The sequence below is a fragment of the Fukomys damarensis genome, unplaced genomic scaffold (assembly GCF_012274545.1).
Source record: "Fukomys damarensis isolate Sample0158 unplaced genomic scaffold, DMR_v1.0_HiC HiC_scaffold_27, whole genome shotgun sequence".
NCBI classification, from domain to species: domain Eukaryota; kingdom Metazoa; phylum Chordata; class Mammalia; order Rodentia; family Bathyergidae; genus Fukomys; species Fukomys damarensis.
In genome coordinates, this window is record NW_022900939.1 from 26,366,631 (window position 1) to 26,383,983 (window position 17,353).

At 44.3% G+C, this 17,353-nt stretch overlaps 1 protein-coding gene across 1 annotated transcript in view; it reads left to right on the forward strand.

Moving 5' to 3' along the window:
- Positions 1–5,516, forward strand: part of Ercc6l2 (ERCC excision repair 6 like 2) — a 139,809-nt gene extending 134,293 nt beyond the window's left edge. Inside the window, exon 19 of the mRNA XM_010636147.3 lies at positions 5,117–5,516. Within this exon, the coding sequence (XP_010634449.1) occupies positions 5,117–5,228 (112 nt within the window). The 3' untranslated portion in view covers positions 5,229–5,516. The remainder of the gene's footprint in view (positions 1–5,116) is intronic.
- The last annotated feature ends 11,837 nt before the right edge of the window (positions 5,517–17,353 follow it).

Sequence of the window (17,353 nt, forward strand, 5' to 3'; positions counted from 1 at the left end):
AAGGCTGGGCGTGGAGGTGCATGCCTGTAATCTCCAGCACTCGGAAGGCTGAGGCAGGAGGATTGTTGTGAGTTCAAGACCAGCCTGGGCTATATGGTGAGTTCTAGGTCAGTCTCAACTGCATAGTGAGACCCTGTCTCAAAAAAGGGGCAGGGGGACTGTACCACCATCCCTTTGAAGGTCACATCCTAATACCTAAAGACCTATTATGCCCTATTACATCCCAATAGCTCCCCCTGGGGAGCAAGCCTTTACCACATGGACCTTTGGGGAACACAAGATCCAAAGTCCAGTGCAGTGATGGCAAACCTTTTAGAGCTTTCAGGGATAATAGCCAGCTGTAGCATGCATGCCATAGGTTCACCACCACTGCTCTAGTGATTGCTGTGAATTTTGAGCTGTAGGAATCCTTACATACACCACACTGGTGATGTGTCACCAAGTTCTGCCAACTAAATGGGTGGTCTGAGGAAAATCTTAGCTCTTCTAGCCTCCGTTTTCCCTTTAAATTAGAAGTAGATTAAATTGTTGCTGTTCAAGATTTTTTTTAAGTAAATGAGCTCCATCTTAACCAAAAGTTCAGTTATTAAAATAATTAAGATACAGAGTTGGTTGAAGCAGCACTAATTTGAAAGCCACAGAGATAAGATCATTGCTGAGAAACCTTCCAACTCCAAGCTTCTATGAATCCTGTTCACCACAATCTATTTGACTTCATTTTAAAGCAGTGGTATGGTTTCTGGATGCTCGCAATCACTGCACAGCTATTAGCAGTGAAAATGGACACAAATACCAAGAGACTTTGCACTTGATATCCAAGGATTCCCTTAAGGTTCTAATAAAACGCTTCTTCAAGGAAGTTAGCAATATTTGCAAGTGGTGCAGCTATCCCAAAGTATTCAAGGCAAAAGAGTCTTTGCAGAGATGAGTTGGTATAAACGCATCAGTTCATGGAGCTTGAGAAAGCCACAAGCAATATAGGGCTGATCTTTAGGTAAAGTTCAACAAGTAGCTTTAAAATTCTGGTTATCCTTCCTTTATGATGTTAAATAGTCATCCTTTATGAAATGGTTATAGTAGATCATAGTTTTTAAGCTTTTTGTTGTCCTAACTTGATCTAAAAGTTTGTAACCATAGCTTTTACTTGACATTTACTAATCTATAAAAAAAAAACAAAAACAAAAACAAAAACAAAATAGGGATCACTGCCTACCTTACAGCTCTCTCTCTGTCTCTCTCTCTGTCTCTCTCTCTCTCTCTCTCTTTTTAACGTACAAGGAAATAAAGATCTATAGGTTATAATGTCCCAAATCCAGTGAACAGTGGATCTAGGACTCACCAAGGATGATTTTGAACCTGTAAGATCTGATTAGATGCATCTGCCTTTGAAGAGCCCAGAATACAGGTCACTTTTTCAGCTCCTCATCTGCTTCTTTAATTATCCTTGAGGGGACCTTTTTCTAGGTTCCATCCCCACTTCCTTGCTGCTTCTGGGAGGCCTTATAGAGTGGCCACAAGACACTTTGTTGAGTGACAGCCCTGTGCACTGGTGCCAGTCCGGCTGGTCCACAGCCATCTGGAACCCTTTGTTCGTGGAACCCAGCTGGGGAAGCGGTCCTGCTTCCAGGGAGCAGAGGAGGATGGCCTGGTATTTGTGGCAAGAACATCTCACTTTTTCTTTGTTAAAAGGCAACCCCAGGAAGGCTGCCTTGCCTCATTAAGTCTGCTAGGAGTTTCTGTGTGAAAACAGCTTTTTTGGCATTTACCCTCCCCATGGAGACAGAAACAGGTTCACCCTTCCTTGCACAGTTCTCACCCCAAGGTTGGCAAGGGCTTCACCTGGAGAGGCTTTTAAATCCAGATATCCAGGTCCTTCTCAGGAGACTGTGGATCAGGGCCCCAGGGATTGTTGGCCCAGGCACACTTTTTATTGTTTCACAATTATTCTCATATGCCACGCTTTAGAGGTTTTTACTGGGCAAGACTCACCTGCCTGACCTCCAGTTCCCTGGAAGCCACTTGTTCTAGAGGACGTGGCAGTGAGCACTCCACTCTCACTCTACCTCTTTTACTATATATGATAAGATTTGTTTAATTTAACCCATGTATATATCCTACCTACCAATGGGTTGGTTGTTTCTTCGTTTGAGGTACTAGGGATGAAACCCAAAGCTTTTGGACAGAGCTGCATCCCCAGCCCATTTGTTACATTTTATTTTCAGACCCAAGTTCCAATTGGCTAGGCTTGAACTTAACTGTCTCAGCCTTTCAGAGTGTTGGGATTATAGGCATGCACTACCACATCCAGCTCTAATGAATGTTCTACTCGCTCCTGGCTCTCCTTGTACCTCTTTACTAGTCTCTTCCTGACCTCCTTAGTGAGCTCACTTTTCTCAGCTGGTCTCTCAGCACTCCTAGGATATGGTCCCCTCACAAAGGCTAGTCTCACAACACAGTCTTTTAGGGGCCCTTTCATTCACTTTCATTCTAACAAGTCTGTGAGTGATTGCAAGTCTTCCTCACCACCCTGACCTAACTTCTGAGTTTTAAGTTCACTCCCGGTGGCTTTAGTGAGACTTTATCCCCTAGTGTGATGTAGGGGTCCCTCGTACTTATTATATCCAGAGTAGAACTCTCTATCTTTAAGTCTACACTCATTCTTCTGTGTTCAACTCCTAACTCAGTTCCTGACCTAATCCACCACATATTGGTCTCTTACCCATATCTGAATACTAGATTTTTGTTTTTGATGCTTCCATTCTCTCACATACTATATTTTCTTAGGAACCAGATCTTCCACATTTTACCTCTTAAATATTTATTTAACCCTACCCCTTCCTTTCCAGTTTCAGTACCTATCTAATGTCTGAACCTTTAGGACAGCTTGAATTATTCCACTTCTTAAATTTCTTAAAGAAATCTCCTTTGTCTAGTAGAATTGTTTTGTTGCAAAAGACACAAACTGACTGAAGCAGAAAGGAAAATTATTAGTATAGGCTGGTTTCAGATGAGGCTGGATGTAGAAGCTCACTAAACACTCAGATCTGAAGTCTCCAGTTCACTCACTCAGTTCTGCTCTCCTACAAAAGCTGGCTTCACATCTTGTGGAGAAGCATTCAAAATCCTCTCTTCTGGTTATTTGCACTGATAGTCCCATGAGTCATGTTCAGTAAGCATTGAATTTAAAAACTGATCGCTTGGATTTTGGGACACCTTTAGAGTGACATGAAGACAGATGGAGTATCTTGGGAGTTAAGAGTCCGGAACATAAGCCATACTCCTTAGTTTGACAGAGAATTTAATACAATTGATAGAATGGATATTGCAGGCCCATAAAGCAAAGAGAGTACAGCACCAAGGCAAAGCAGCTGCCATTGCTAAGAAGCAGAGGGGAGCCATTGAGATCCTGGGAATCCCAGGCCTAGCAACAAGAAGGGGCACTAGAGAGTTGGAGGCAGCCTCAGGCCTCCCTGCACTTGGTCCCCACTGTGTGACCCTGCTGACTGGGGCCACCTCCATGCTTGGGTCCTAGACTCAACTCACAGCCATCTAGAACCCTCTGTTGGTGGAACCCAGCTGGCGAAAAGGTGCTGCTTCCAGGGAGCAGAGGAGGATGGCCTGGAGCTTAGTGACTGTCACCACACACCAGACATATGCCACATAACACACATCCTACATCATACCCATACACAACACACCGTATGCCCCACATTGTACAAAGACCACATACACATGCATGTACCCACACACATTACACACCACACTCCCTACATCACACACCCACACATACATATTCCACATATACATCTCATACCACACACAGACCAATGCACCATACACACATATCATACCATGTGCTCATCACACACACACACACACACACACACCACACACACCTCACACCATTCACAGGCCACATGCAATATACACACAGCACACACACACACACATGTGCACCACACATGCCACACACCACACATGAAAGAGAAGAGAGGGAGGGGGAGAAGAAGAGGGAGGGAGGGAGGGAGAGCAAGCTAGATAGGGAAGAGAATGAGAAAAGCTGGAAAAGGTGTAAGGTGGGAATCTGTCACATCCTGAAATGCAGTGGGATTGCCACAGTCATTATGGGTAAAGAACCACCAAATCAGGAGGAATGATGGTGGGTGTGTGACTTCAGAATCCTTAAGTCTTTCTGGCTCTGACTCCTGGGAGCAGGATTGTGAAAGCCCAGATACCAGGCCCAGATTAGGGTAACTCAGGCTGCAAGTGCCCCCTGGCCAATCCCCTTCCCCTGCTGTCCTGGGTAGCCCCTCAGTGTCTACCTAGTCCTCCAGCAAGTGGGTCCAATGTTGAGTTAGAGGTATAAGAGATTGCTTAGGGTGACCCTTGAGAAAGACACAAGTGGAAAGGGTTATGTAAGTAACTGCATTAGCAGGCCTGAGGGACGAAGAAGGGTGCAAAATGATGTGTGTAGTCGTTAACAGCTAAATGAAGAAAGCTTTGCTTCGCTGTACACTTATAGCTAAATGAAGAGACTTCTGCATATAATATATTTGTGATCATTTGTGAGGAGGTGTCAGACCCAAAGCAACACCCCAGAGCACAGTATGTTAAGGTTACGCATTATACACATTCTTTGTCGTATTGTATATGGCCATCTGACCATCTAGTTCCAAAATGAGACACACAGCCTTCTTGGGTGCCATGGTCTGTCCCCAGTGATATAGAAAGGGGATCATTCTTTAAAGACTCCCCCTTCCTTGGACTGAGACATGATTTAGATTAAACCCTATCTTCCAAAAGCTTGTTTCCTAAGTTTCTCATGTGATGAAAGCCCTTGAGGAAACCCTTGGTACTTAAAAAGAATAAAGAAGACATTTTTGAGATTGACATTACAAGTAACCTCTAAGAAAAATGTCAATGAGCATAATAAATAGTATAGTTCACTCAAGTCTTATGTGTATAAAAGCGTATCCAAACTTGCACTCGGTGCGGATATCTTTGTGACACTGTCCTTCTCTCTTAAAGGCTTCGATTTCTCTATGTCTGATATATAATATGCTCTACCTATACTTCTGCATGTCCTGTGTGTCTTGATCAAAATCTTTCATCAAAGGCACAAAGAAGAATCAAGGAGCCAGGTGCCAGTTCCTCACTGCATCATGCCACAGCTTCCTAGTGACAGAGGAGAAAGAGAAAGAGTGGTCCAGGAAAGCACTCTGCCGTGATGCAGGTCTGACCCCAGTGAAAGGCAAGATTAAGGAAGGGGAAGAGAGATGGAAGCAAAGTACTGTCCTGAGGCAGCACATTCTACCCACATTGGCCAGAAGTGGTAAGCCCTTAGTCACAACCAACAGCTGCCCTGGCAAAACAGGGACTTGGCTTGACCGCTAGGCAGAAGCAAATTCTGCAGTCTGCTGCATGCCTTAGAGCTGGTTTCCAGAAGACAGCTGAGCAGCATCCCTGCAAGGCTGGCACAATCACCGAGACACCAAATCCAGCACCTCCTCTGACTTCTCTGGGGCACCACGACAGCTCTGCGGCCCTGCTCTTGAGATGCCATCTTCCTCAGCCTCTGTATTTTCCTCAAATGTAGCTGGTTGCTGTCTCTCCGAATTCTTTGCAGGTTCATCTTGGCCTACATGGTCTTCAAATGTTGGTATCTTATTTCTCGGCCTTTCATTCTCTCTGCTTCATACTCCTCTGACCACATAGCACCCATGACTAAATGGTCAATCCAGTCCAGAACCAAGTTCTACAATAAATGCTACTGGAGAGGCCACAGGCAGTTGGATGGAATTCCACAAACAAGCCTGTGTTTGAACTTTATCCACTGGGTCCTGGGCCCAAGGTAGTTCTCTAACTGCACATTGTATCCATGACAAATTCTGTGGCCTGAGCTAATACCCACTGTCAGAGCTGATTGGAATAAGGTACTTGAAGGTACTCTGTCACTTAACTCACAGGAAAGTATGTTACTATTTATAACAGTTTAAACTCTCTTGAAGTGTAGCCCTGATTATCTACTTTCAGACTTTATTACTTTCTAGAATAAACACTCCAAATCCCTCTATTTGCATTGAAACTCTTTGTGACATATTTCCTGTTCCCTCCCATTCATTCACAAGTTGTTTTGGGTCAGCATTTTCCAAAACTGTATTAGTTGGAACACTAGTGCCTGGAGATATGAGTACATGCATGAAAAGAGTCAAATTAGGCAATATCCCCTCCTGGAAGGTTTAAAAATATGTATCAAATGTCCTGAGAAGTGTAACTTTTTAAGCCACTTTTCCCAATTAACTTAGCTATAGGCCTTTCCTTTTTTTTTCCCCATGCCACACTATAAAATTCCTGTGGACTTTCAGCATTCCACTCAACATAGGTGGGGAACACTGCTCAAGGCAGGTTGAGCAACTTATTTTTCCATCTTCAAGAGATTATGCAGAGTTCTTGCTACCAAGACCTCTTAAAGAGAGGAATCTTGATTTCCACTGCGATAGTTTGGATCTTGAATGTCCCCAAAGGTCCAAGTGCTGAAGGCTTGGTCACAAGATTATGGCACTTTTGGGAGGTGGTGAAACTTTAAAAATGTGGAGCCTAGTGGAAGTAAATTAGGTCATTGGTGGCATGGCCATGAAGGGCATATTGAGACCCTGCTTTTCTTGCTTCCCTGACACTGTGGTGTGAATAGGCCTCTTCTACCATGAACTTCAGCCATGATGTACTGGGCCATAACAGGCCCAAAGCAACAGGGACAAGCAACCAATGACTAAAACCTCTGAAACCATGGGTCAAAATAAATCTTTCTTCCTTTTAGATTTGACCACCTCATACATTATATCACAGTAATGGAAAGCTGAGGAACACATTATCCATTTCAAAACCTTAACTTCCCCCTTTTCTATTCAGTGAGCACCTTAGAATGATTCCAGTAAATCCACCTTTCTGAATCACTTTGTACAAAGGAACTTCTGTTGATTGCAACTAACAGACTGATACAGATCAACAGGCAGGCAGTGATATGGCTGTGATCCCAAACTGGAAATTTCCCAAATTCTCCTTAACATCTGAATGATTAAATAAATTGTGGTATAGTCACAAATTGGGATGTTACATAGCAAAAACAAACAAACAAACAAAAAACTATCTTCAACCATATGTAATAATGTGGGTGAACTTCAGATATATGATTTGAATGAAATAAGCTAGACATAATATGAATCCATTTATATGATTAAAAAAACAACAAAAACAGAAAACTTCCCTCTTCTGGTAGATGGTCAGGATGGTGGTTACCATTAGAAGAGAAGGTGATAGAAGGAGGCCTTCCACTGCCTTCTGCTTCCTGAGCTAGCTCTGTGTTCTGGGAGTGTGCAGTAAACATTCATGAGCTCCCCACCCACCACTATGACAGAAGGAATTTTTTTGTGCATGTATGTTATGTTGAAATAAAAGCTCCGGAGGGATTATCAAAAGAGATCCTTCCCCACTGAGGAATCCATTGCACAACCATCCAAAGGGAGCAGATTGGTTTTGGAACCAATAGAAATGGAATGTTGCCCAAAGTTATTTTAGCTCACTTCAGTCATGTTTGGCTTTCACATTTGTCTAAACATCTGCACCCACAACTTCTCCATGTCTGCACATGTCCAAAACACATTTTATACCAATCATGGTTTCTATTTTCTAATGCTTTGGCTTGGAGACCTTGCAGATCCAGGAAGTACTATCTCTCCCAGGGTTAGCTAAGTTCTACTTTACTTATAGCAAATTTACCTGTGGCTACCCATCCAGAGTCTATGCTCCAACACCCTCCTCTTTCTAGCTTTTCTACTTCCAGGAGGCAAACCTCCTCTTCCCTAACCACCAGCTCCTGAACACCTAAAGACCTTGCATCCCAAAGCTTGCCAAATCTAATACTTAGTCCAGTATTCAGCCTGCCATATGCCTTGTCTTTTGCTTCCCATGAAGCCACAGTAAAAGTTGTATTCATGCTCTTCCCTCATGACTTATCCGGCATTTTCTATATGGCCTGTACATCTCCTCTTTCTGGGGATCTGTACCAACTTTCTTCTTGAGGTCATTTCTCTGTCTGTGCATCTTACCATCTTTTAAAGCACGTACTATATTTCAGACACAGTTGTAAATAATAGGGATAGAGCAGTGACCATGAAACAAGGTCCCTGAGCTCAAAGAAACCACAGTCTAGTAGAGAAAGATGATTAACAAGCCAAGAAATAAATGTGTACAGATATGATTAGATGGCTAAGTGAAAGAAACAGATCAAGATGGGCTGTTTTGTTTTGTTAGGGAGGTTCACTTGCAGGACTTAGGTAACTCTTGAGCCAAGGCCTGAACTGTTCCTTATACACCCAGGGGCGCTCAAAGTTCTGCCCTGGAGGCAGGAGGCATCCAAAGTAACTAGAAAGTTGTATCTACTGCAGATGCTGAGCCAGAACAAACTCTGTCTCTTTTGCAACACACATGGGAGGGCTGAATTCCAGGAGAAAACAACTTCTTTGCACTGGCCTGCTCCAATCAAGTGGCCTCTCAGACACTGTAATGCAGAAGTACCCAGGCACTGGGAAGCCCGGGATGCCTTGGCCACACACCACCTAGAATGCAGCAGCCAGATGCATTAGTGTAAACATACTATGTGCAAATTAAAGTGAGTGTGTAGACTTCTGGGCTCTCTTTGCTTTCCTGTCATCCCTGTGAACCCACCATTTAGGTCAGCTTTTCAGCAACACCAGTTTGAGCCTGGTCATTGCAGTCCCAGCCCTTGCCTGGGAGTCCTTCAGCTGGACCCATCTCAGGAGAAGCAGGCACTTAACCCAAGGCCATGTTTCCAGCACACAGATAAGTCCCATCTTTATTTTTTAGATTCAGTTAATTTTGGACAGAATTTAAATAAAATAAGGGTAGAAAAATTTAAATCACTGTCGTGCCCCCCTCTGAGTGGTGCATCTTGGGTCACTGACATTTCCTTCTGCACCTGGAAGCTTGCATTCACACCCTGAATCCCAAGACCAGCACCCACAGACTCCCTTTACCAACGACCAGGAACTTCAGCTCTGAAAGCCAATCTCCTGTCTCCCCAGCACCTCCAGGAAGGGGCAAATTGATTTCCCTTGGGGCCACTGAAGCCAAAAGCAGGGCTGGCTTGCCTGCAATGGAAGATACAGTTCATGCTGTGGGGACACAATGTCCTCTCCTCACAGCCTGTGCCAGGGACAATACCTCCCAAGAGTCCTTCTTGTTGGCTCTGCTGCAGCTTATTTATCTTTGCCTGGGACTCCAGTGGTTTACTTTCCACCATTGATCTCCCTGATGGACACGTGTTTGAATATTTACACAAACAGTGGGAGAATTTTTGTCTATCACTAATGTCATTCTCCAGGGCTAGGAAAACTCAAAAGACCCCCTCATACCTTGTAGAAATTTAAAACCAGCAGAAATCTCCCCAAGAGCCCAGGGCTGGTACAGCGAGAGCATGTCTCTATGGCCAGAATGCAGTGCTGGTCATCTCTAAAATACTGTTGTCCTCTCCAAATTCCAGCTCTCTCCAACTCTGCCAGGCATTTAATGGTCTGTGAAAGGTCCTTTCCCTTGTATAGAGGTAAAAATCTCAAAATTTCAAGTATCCCAGCTGTCTTGAAAATGTCAACCATGAATCTCTCTACTTATTGAATGTTTTTGTATTTCACCATTTAAGAAGGAAGTCTGCGAAGGGAGAACCCCATGTCCTGTTTAATCAAGACCCAGACTCCAAGGGTGATGTGATGGCAGTTGAGCCCCCTTTATGCCTAGGCACCTCTTTGGATCGATCAAAGCCTTCATGATAAGGTCTTAAATCCTGTAAAAGTTATTTATTTGCTTATCCACCAAATTACTATTTAATATTAATTTATTTGTGTAAATCTTCAAGTTACCAGTCATTAATATGAACCATACAACTTTTACAAGTAAGATTTAGATCTAGAAATAGGTTCCAGTTTGAATCTGACGTATCATACCTGGAAGGATTGAGGGATACTCTAAATAAAGACTGATTGCTACATTGAGTCTCTGATAAAGATGTTTTGTTATTCACAAAACAAAAATTAAACAAAGCAGCAAAAACCACCAGGCATCTGGGAACTCTGTATCCAGCCAGGAAGAGCTGAACCTTGAAACTCACTACATCTTTGTGTATCTACACCAAGACTCCCCTTCTGTCTGCAAGTGACATCTGGCAGATTTTCTAAAAACTTAATTTGGGGGTTTAGACATGCAGATTGAATCCAGATGCTTGGGGCTTCAGCTGTATAGCCAGGGGCGGTTTTACCTGCACGATGGAGGGCAGGCAACCGGGACACCAGGACTTTGGGGCCAGGGTCTCCCCACAGCCCGGACATCATCACAGAAAAGGGGATTTCTGTGTTCTGTGCTTGGGATGAAGCTGCTCCGTGTAGTAGCTGCCAGCTCCAAAGTTGTGAGGGAGACTCTTAGGAATCTGGTCCAAGATTCTCTGGTCCCCCATCAATCTGCTAGGGCATGAAGGTACAGACTGCATTGCCATCTTCATCCTGTATATTCAGCAGGACAGACACTGACAGTTGGCTTTTGTCCCAGAGAGCTCACCTCCACCCTTGTCTGATAACCCTATCTGCTTTGTGCTGGCTCTGAGGACACCACAGTGGGTCTGTTTTGCTTATGTGGCCAAAGGAGGAAGCAGCAAGTGACTTGGAAGATAGAACACATCACAAGTAGCCAGAGGACCATCTGGGTGTCATTCGAGGAGTGCCAAGGATCCTATGTACCTGAAGCTTCCCTCTCAGTACCTATCCGTGTGTCTGAACTCTCGCCTGGGGATTGGACCCAGGACCTTTACACTAAGCTACGTATCAGCCCTTTTTCTTTACTTTGAGACAGTCTCACTAAGTCCCTAACTTGCCCATCCTGGGCTCCAACTTTTGATATTTCTACTTTAGCCTTCTAGAATGCTGGGATTACAGGTGTGCAACACCATACCTGGTTACTGAACTCTTACTTCAGTAACTTCTTCAGTTTACCCTAATGCATACAGGAGCTACAAAGACTGAGGCACTGGGGGATGGAGATGGATGGCAGATACACTGTGGTATGAAAGCCTAAGGCTAGAAAGGCAGGGTCTGGAGCCCAGCATCCTTGTGGAAGCCACTGAGTTGGCTTCTGTCATAGCAACAGAAAATGACTGGAGGGGTCCAATGTGAGGAACCAGGGAGAGCCCAGCCAAGGGCCAGACTTCTGGAATCATCTGTGTTGTGGAGTGGAGGAATCATTTTGTTTGCAGTCCTTTTGGGCAAATATTTTTAAAAAATGAATTACCAGGAAAATTAAATTTAAAAAGACATATAAGACACATGTCCTATTTTTTCTCAAAAGCATTGTTTTACTTGAGGTAAAAGAATATAAAATGTACCATTCTCACTATTTTTGAATGTTTATTCCACTTACATTATGGTACAACCAATCCTCAGAACATTTCTATTGACAAAACTAAAGTTACCCACTGAACAATTCAGTTTGGCAACCACCATTCTGCTTTCTGTCTCTATGGCTTTGATCATTTTAGGTGTTTCATACGTTTGGAATTATATAGTATTTGTCCCTTTGTGTCTGGCTTGTTTCACCTTGCATGATGTCCTTATGGTTTGATCATCATCTTGTAACACATGTTGAAAATTCTTTCCTTTTGAAAGCTGAAGAATAGTGCACATTTTCTTTATCTATTCATCCATTCATGACCACTGCAATTGTTACACCTCCTAGGTATTGTGAAAAATGCTCTGGGAATATGGGTACATAGATATCTCTTCAATTCCTGCTTTCCATTCTTTTGGACATGTATCACAAAAGCAGAATAGCTAGGTCATCTGGAAGCTCTACTTTTAATATTCTGAAGAACTGCCATCCCATTTCTACATGGGTGCACTATGTCATTTTTCTACTAACTGCAAAGAGTTCCAGTTGCTCCACATCCTCACCAACATATGAATTATTCCACGTATTTTTATATTAGCCATCCTAGTGAGTAGGAGGTATGAAACTCGCTTTTCTGTTTCAAATTAAATTCAACAGTATAACATTACCCTGTCTAATCGCTAAGGCAAGTTTAAATCCCTCACCTTCTGCTTTTATCTCACTGCAGATCAATAACATCTCTCACCCTGGCTCCTGCCAGTGGACCAGACAAAGTAGTAATGAGTCCTGGGCAGTGTCTATCCTTAGGGGAGAGGAGTGGGGCAGGAAGAGGCATCACCGAGCTCTTGCTTGCTGGCACCTGCATGTGTTTGTTGTTAGATCAGCATAGCACCCTATGAAGTACATGCTACTACTGTCTCCAGTTCATGCGTAGGTAACAGAGGCACAGGGAAGGCAAAGATCTTGGCAGCATAGCTGGGAGGCAGGAAAAGAGGAAGAGTGGAGACAGGCTTCCTGGGAAGAATCAAGGGGAGCCCATCCCAGCACAGTGCTCCTGTGTTGTGCTGGAATCCTGGTCTCTTGATCATACACATACCTCCTCAACACATTCTTCTTGTTATTTTTTTGTTTTCCAAGATTAATTAATAGATCAGCTACTGATTGGGGAGAGATGGAAGGCTCCTAGGGACCACTGGGCAGAAAGGCCTTTTTTCAGCTGGTGATTTTTCTCAGTGGTTCCACCACCTGCCTTGCAAGCACAAGTTGAGTGCCTGGTACCAAAAAGAAGAGAGAGAAAGAGAGAGAGAGAGAGAGAGAGAACCTTTGACTGAAGCAGGAAATACAACATTTGGAAGCAGATGTGATCAATCTGTTACTGGAGGATTTGCGGTTAAGTCCCTATGACTTCCAGGTAGGAGCAGCACCAAAGTCAGACAGGTCTTGTGTTCTCAGATCCTGAACAAGGATGGGACTGGAAATTCAGTTAAGGAAATGAAGATGAGGCTGAAGGATGAGTTCAAGGAATCTGAGAACATTTTGAGACAAAGCAGAGGAGCCAGAGGGGAGACAGGAGCCAAAGGATGGGGGAGGAAGGCCAAGAGGGATATCAACAGTATGACCAGGTCTACACAGAGGCTACAACCTGGTGCCTTGGATTTGGCCATGTGGCAGTTCCTGATGGCCTTTCTGAAGGCTGAGTTGACAGCATCATGGAGGCCCTGAAGGTGGAGGCTGGGAGGTGGTGGGCAGGGTGGAAGAACACAGCAAACATGCAAATGAGTCTCTTTAGAAACTCAGCTGTGGGGCAGAGGAGACAAAGGACGGTCCCAAAGGAATAGTGTAGGAGCCATGTGGAATATTGGGCTAAGGATGGATTATTATTTGATCTTGTATTTAAAAAAAAAAGTTGGATCAAAGTAATAGAGTTCTTAATAGTTGGGGAGGGGGTGAGTATCAGAGCCTCTAGAAAGGTGAAAGAATCTGTGGAGACATGAGTGAAACCCCACTTACCCTGAGGTGGGAGAGGAGATAGTTCTTGCTCCAGATTCCTTTGTGGAAAGAGGGAGGGAGTAGTTGATATCTGTCAAGTCAGAGGTAAACTGCCCAGTAACAGAGATGGGTGGGTGTGTATGGGGACCAGGGAGAGGGTGAACTGTAGAGGAGCCACCTGGGTTTGGGGTTATCCAAAAGTGGAAAGCCTAGTCAGCTAGGCCTGTCTGTGGGACTTTGCTCTGCCATCTTGGGCTCAGCTGTTCAAATGTATGAGAGATGCCTCCAAAATTAAGGTTTTACAAGTTGCCTCTGGCTATAGTCAAAGAGATAGGAAAGTACAGCAATTGCTGTTGGAAGAGGAAAAGGAAATGAACCATTAAAATATGAACCATTTAAAAATATGTCCACAAATTTTTTTGGTCCTTCTTTGTCTTCTCAAAAGGCAGAGTTTAATCCCCTGGCTATGAATGCAGGGTGATCTGGAGATAGGCCACTGGAGAATAGAATGTAGAAGTCACAGTGCATGCTTTTTAATCCCAGGTCACAGGGACTTTGTGAAGTGAGACTTGAAGACACAGAGCAGTCACCACGCTGGATGGCCCCTAAAATCCCAAAAGACAGTGTGGGAGGGAGAGGCATGGCTAAGTAAAACAGCACTGGAGTGCCTTTTCTGAGGCAACATTTCTGGATAGACCAGACTCAAGTGTGGCTGAGGCTGAGGGAGGTGAACCAGTGGCATCATGGCTCCTGGACAGCGATGTCACCCAAGATGGTGAGGTGGGGCTTGGGCTGGGAGAAAGATCTACTTCCAGTGCAAAAGCCTTAGCATGCAGTGGGGCGTGGTTCACACTAACAGATGCAGGGGATGAGGTAGCCTCTTTGGTGGCTTGCGACTATAGGGAGGTTCTCACACAAAGCCAAGGCCTCATAGCCTATAGCCAGCTGAAGAGACTCAGAACACTACCACCCCTGTATGCCTAGAAGGTGTGGCTGAGGGAGCAGGCCAAAGGCCACTGAGCCATCCGCAGTGCCAGATGTACTGAGTCCTAGGCACCGAGAACAACAAAGACGTGGCCCAAATATATAGGAGAAACAGTCAGCAAAAGGAGAAACCCCTCAGGTTTTCTGCCTGCCCCCATCTTGCCATCCTGCACCGAGTAGCAGATGCACTACAGAAGCATTTGCTCCCTTTTCTAAGGCAGGGTCCTGTCTTCCACACCTGTTCCCTGTCATGTTATGCCCTCCCCCCAACATACACGCAGTGGCTTCTGATTCCTGGTGCCTCTGGGCTCTGACTGCCTCCTGCCACACCTTGTCTCATCATCACCTCTTTTCCAGACAACATTCCTGTGAGGAGGTCACCTGAAACCACTACTGTCGGGTCTGGCTTGTCTGCTAGACTTGCTCTTTACTTGAGCAAGCCCTTCCTAGGAGATCCTGCAATTCTAATTCCTCTAGAGCAGTGGTAGTGAATCTATGGCACACATGTTACAGAGAGCTGTTTATATCATTGAAAGCTCTAAAAGACTTACTATTGCTACTTTAAGGAATCTCCCAAGCCAGGCCTCCACTTCCAGCCACAACTGGAGCCAAAGGGGGTAGAGCTCAAGAAGCATCACCAAGTCTTGGCACAGATTCAGTATTTGTCATTAAACTTACTCAGGTTCATGAGTTAGGGTTTACATGGCAGGTCATATGCTTTCGAAAGGACAGAGATGACGCTGGGGTGGTCCCTTGCCTCTTCTGGCCTTTCATATGGCTGTATGGCACACAGTCACACCCCTGGTGAAGTGACATGAGCAAAAATATTTGTAGAGATGCAGACACTGGGACAGAACAAGACTAGAGGGAGGCACCTTGTGCAAAAGGGCCAGGCACACCATGCCCTCAGACCTCAGTTTTATCCTTCTGCGTTTGCAGTTGTTTAATGTTGAAACAAGTCAACTCAAAGCTGTATAATAAATGAATTCCAGCTTGAGTCTTGGCAGGATTTATTTGCTTGAGGGAAGTTGTTTATGCTAAAGGATCCCCCTCTGCATAGCTCGATTTATATTAAACAGAGTCTTGTCCATCATCTGGATGCTGCTGTAAACAAGATAATCTTTGTCTACCAGGAGTGAGCTCGATGCCAAAGACTTTAAATAAACATAAGCACCAGTTTTGTATTTACATTGTCTGAGGTAAGCACTGGCAAGGGCTGTTAATGGTGCCTTGGGCCCCTTCTTGGCTAAGATACTGCCAGCTTTCAGACAGACCTGGTTTGGTGAGGACTCACTCAAGGACATTTCATACTTAGCAGATGAGTGCTACGGCCAGGGCTACATTCTTTTGTGTGGTTTTGGTGTTTTAAAAATTCTACCCAGATAGCATGACTTCTTTTTGTCCTGGAAAGAGCAGGGCATAGGTTGGGGAGAAGACCTTAGGCATATCAAATGAAATCAAGAGCTTGAGCTATCAATACCTTCCTCCAAGGGCAAGGCTCTAGGTACAAGTGGGCTGCAAGGATTATGTCATTCATAGGGCCATGACTCAGCTCTGAGGAAGGCATCCGTGCTTTGAGTTGCATTCCAGGTAGAAAATAAGTGTAATTTTGCAGAAATCTAGGTGTCTGTTACAACGATAAAGCCAGTAACCACAGATGCCTACCTCTCTTCATATAAATGAAGAGTGATAAATGATCTCTGTGGAGGAGGCAAGTGAAAAGCCATTTTTTTTCCTGGCTAATCTCCCCTGTAAAGAAAGCGAGATCTAGGCAGAGCATGAGATTCATGCTCTCACCTGTATTCAGGGACAGGCTGACAAGGCCTTCAGTAGTAACAACTGTTGGATTAGTATTCTAGACCACAGATGGAGGATGCAAGAGCTGAACAGGCTGCTTGTGGAATATCATTCAGATGAAGGTTGGTGTTGGGCAAAGGGAGTCTTACATTTCATGAGGAGAATCAGGGTAGCTGTGAGATCCTTGTTTGAGATTGCTAGAGATTTGAAATTTTCTCAGGTCTGACTTATAAACCTTCAGAATCAGACAAGCACAAAGTATTTTCACAGTCAAAGAGGCGAATACCTCTTCAACCACTTTAAAACTGCATACTTGATGGTGCTGTGGGTTAATTTCATGGGAAAGTATGGGCCAATACAGCAACTGTGGAACTTGGTCTGGACAACAGATGGAATTTGTAGGACAGGAACTGACAGTGAAGGATGCTGGCTCTGGAACCAGATTGCTTGGGGACTAGTGTGGCTTTATCTCTGTTACCTCAGGCAAGTTATTTAATCCATTTGTCATTTGATTGTCTGAAGGGAGTAGTAATAATTCAGTCATACATCCATTAAGGATGAGCGTACACTGTATATTCTGAGAGATGCAGATTAGGTGATGTTCCCATGCAAACATCCTAGAGTGTTCTTACACATACCTGGATGATACAGGTAAGGCACTTCAAGTCCTTCCTTCTTGATGTTATCTATAGACACAGAAAACAGATTGTGTGAGAATTGGGTAGACAAGTAGCATAGCATGCTGTTGTTGATTGTCAATCTTGTCAATTTGTTTGGCTTGAGAGGTGCCTAGGAGGCTGGTAAAGCACATTTCTAGATATGTCTAGGTACACCATAGATGTGACCTTGGGGGCTAGGTCTGATTCCTGGCCTCTTCTTCTGTGGTTCTTTCATTGCTCTCTACTTCTGGTCACCAGGAGGTGACTCTCCTCTACCATGCCCTTCTGACATGATGTTCCTGCATTGGCACTAGCCAGTCATGGACTGAAATCTCTGAAAGCATAAGCCAAAATAAACCTTTTCTCCTTTAAATTATGTGCATCAGGGCCAGGGATTTTGCTCAGTGGTTTTGCCACCTGCCTTGCAAGCACAAGGGCCCAAATTTGATCCTTGGAACCAAAAAAAAAAAAAAAAAAGA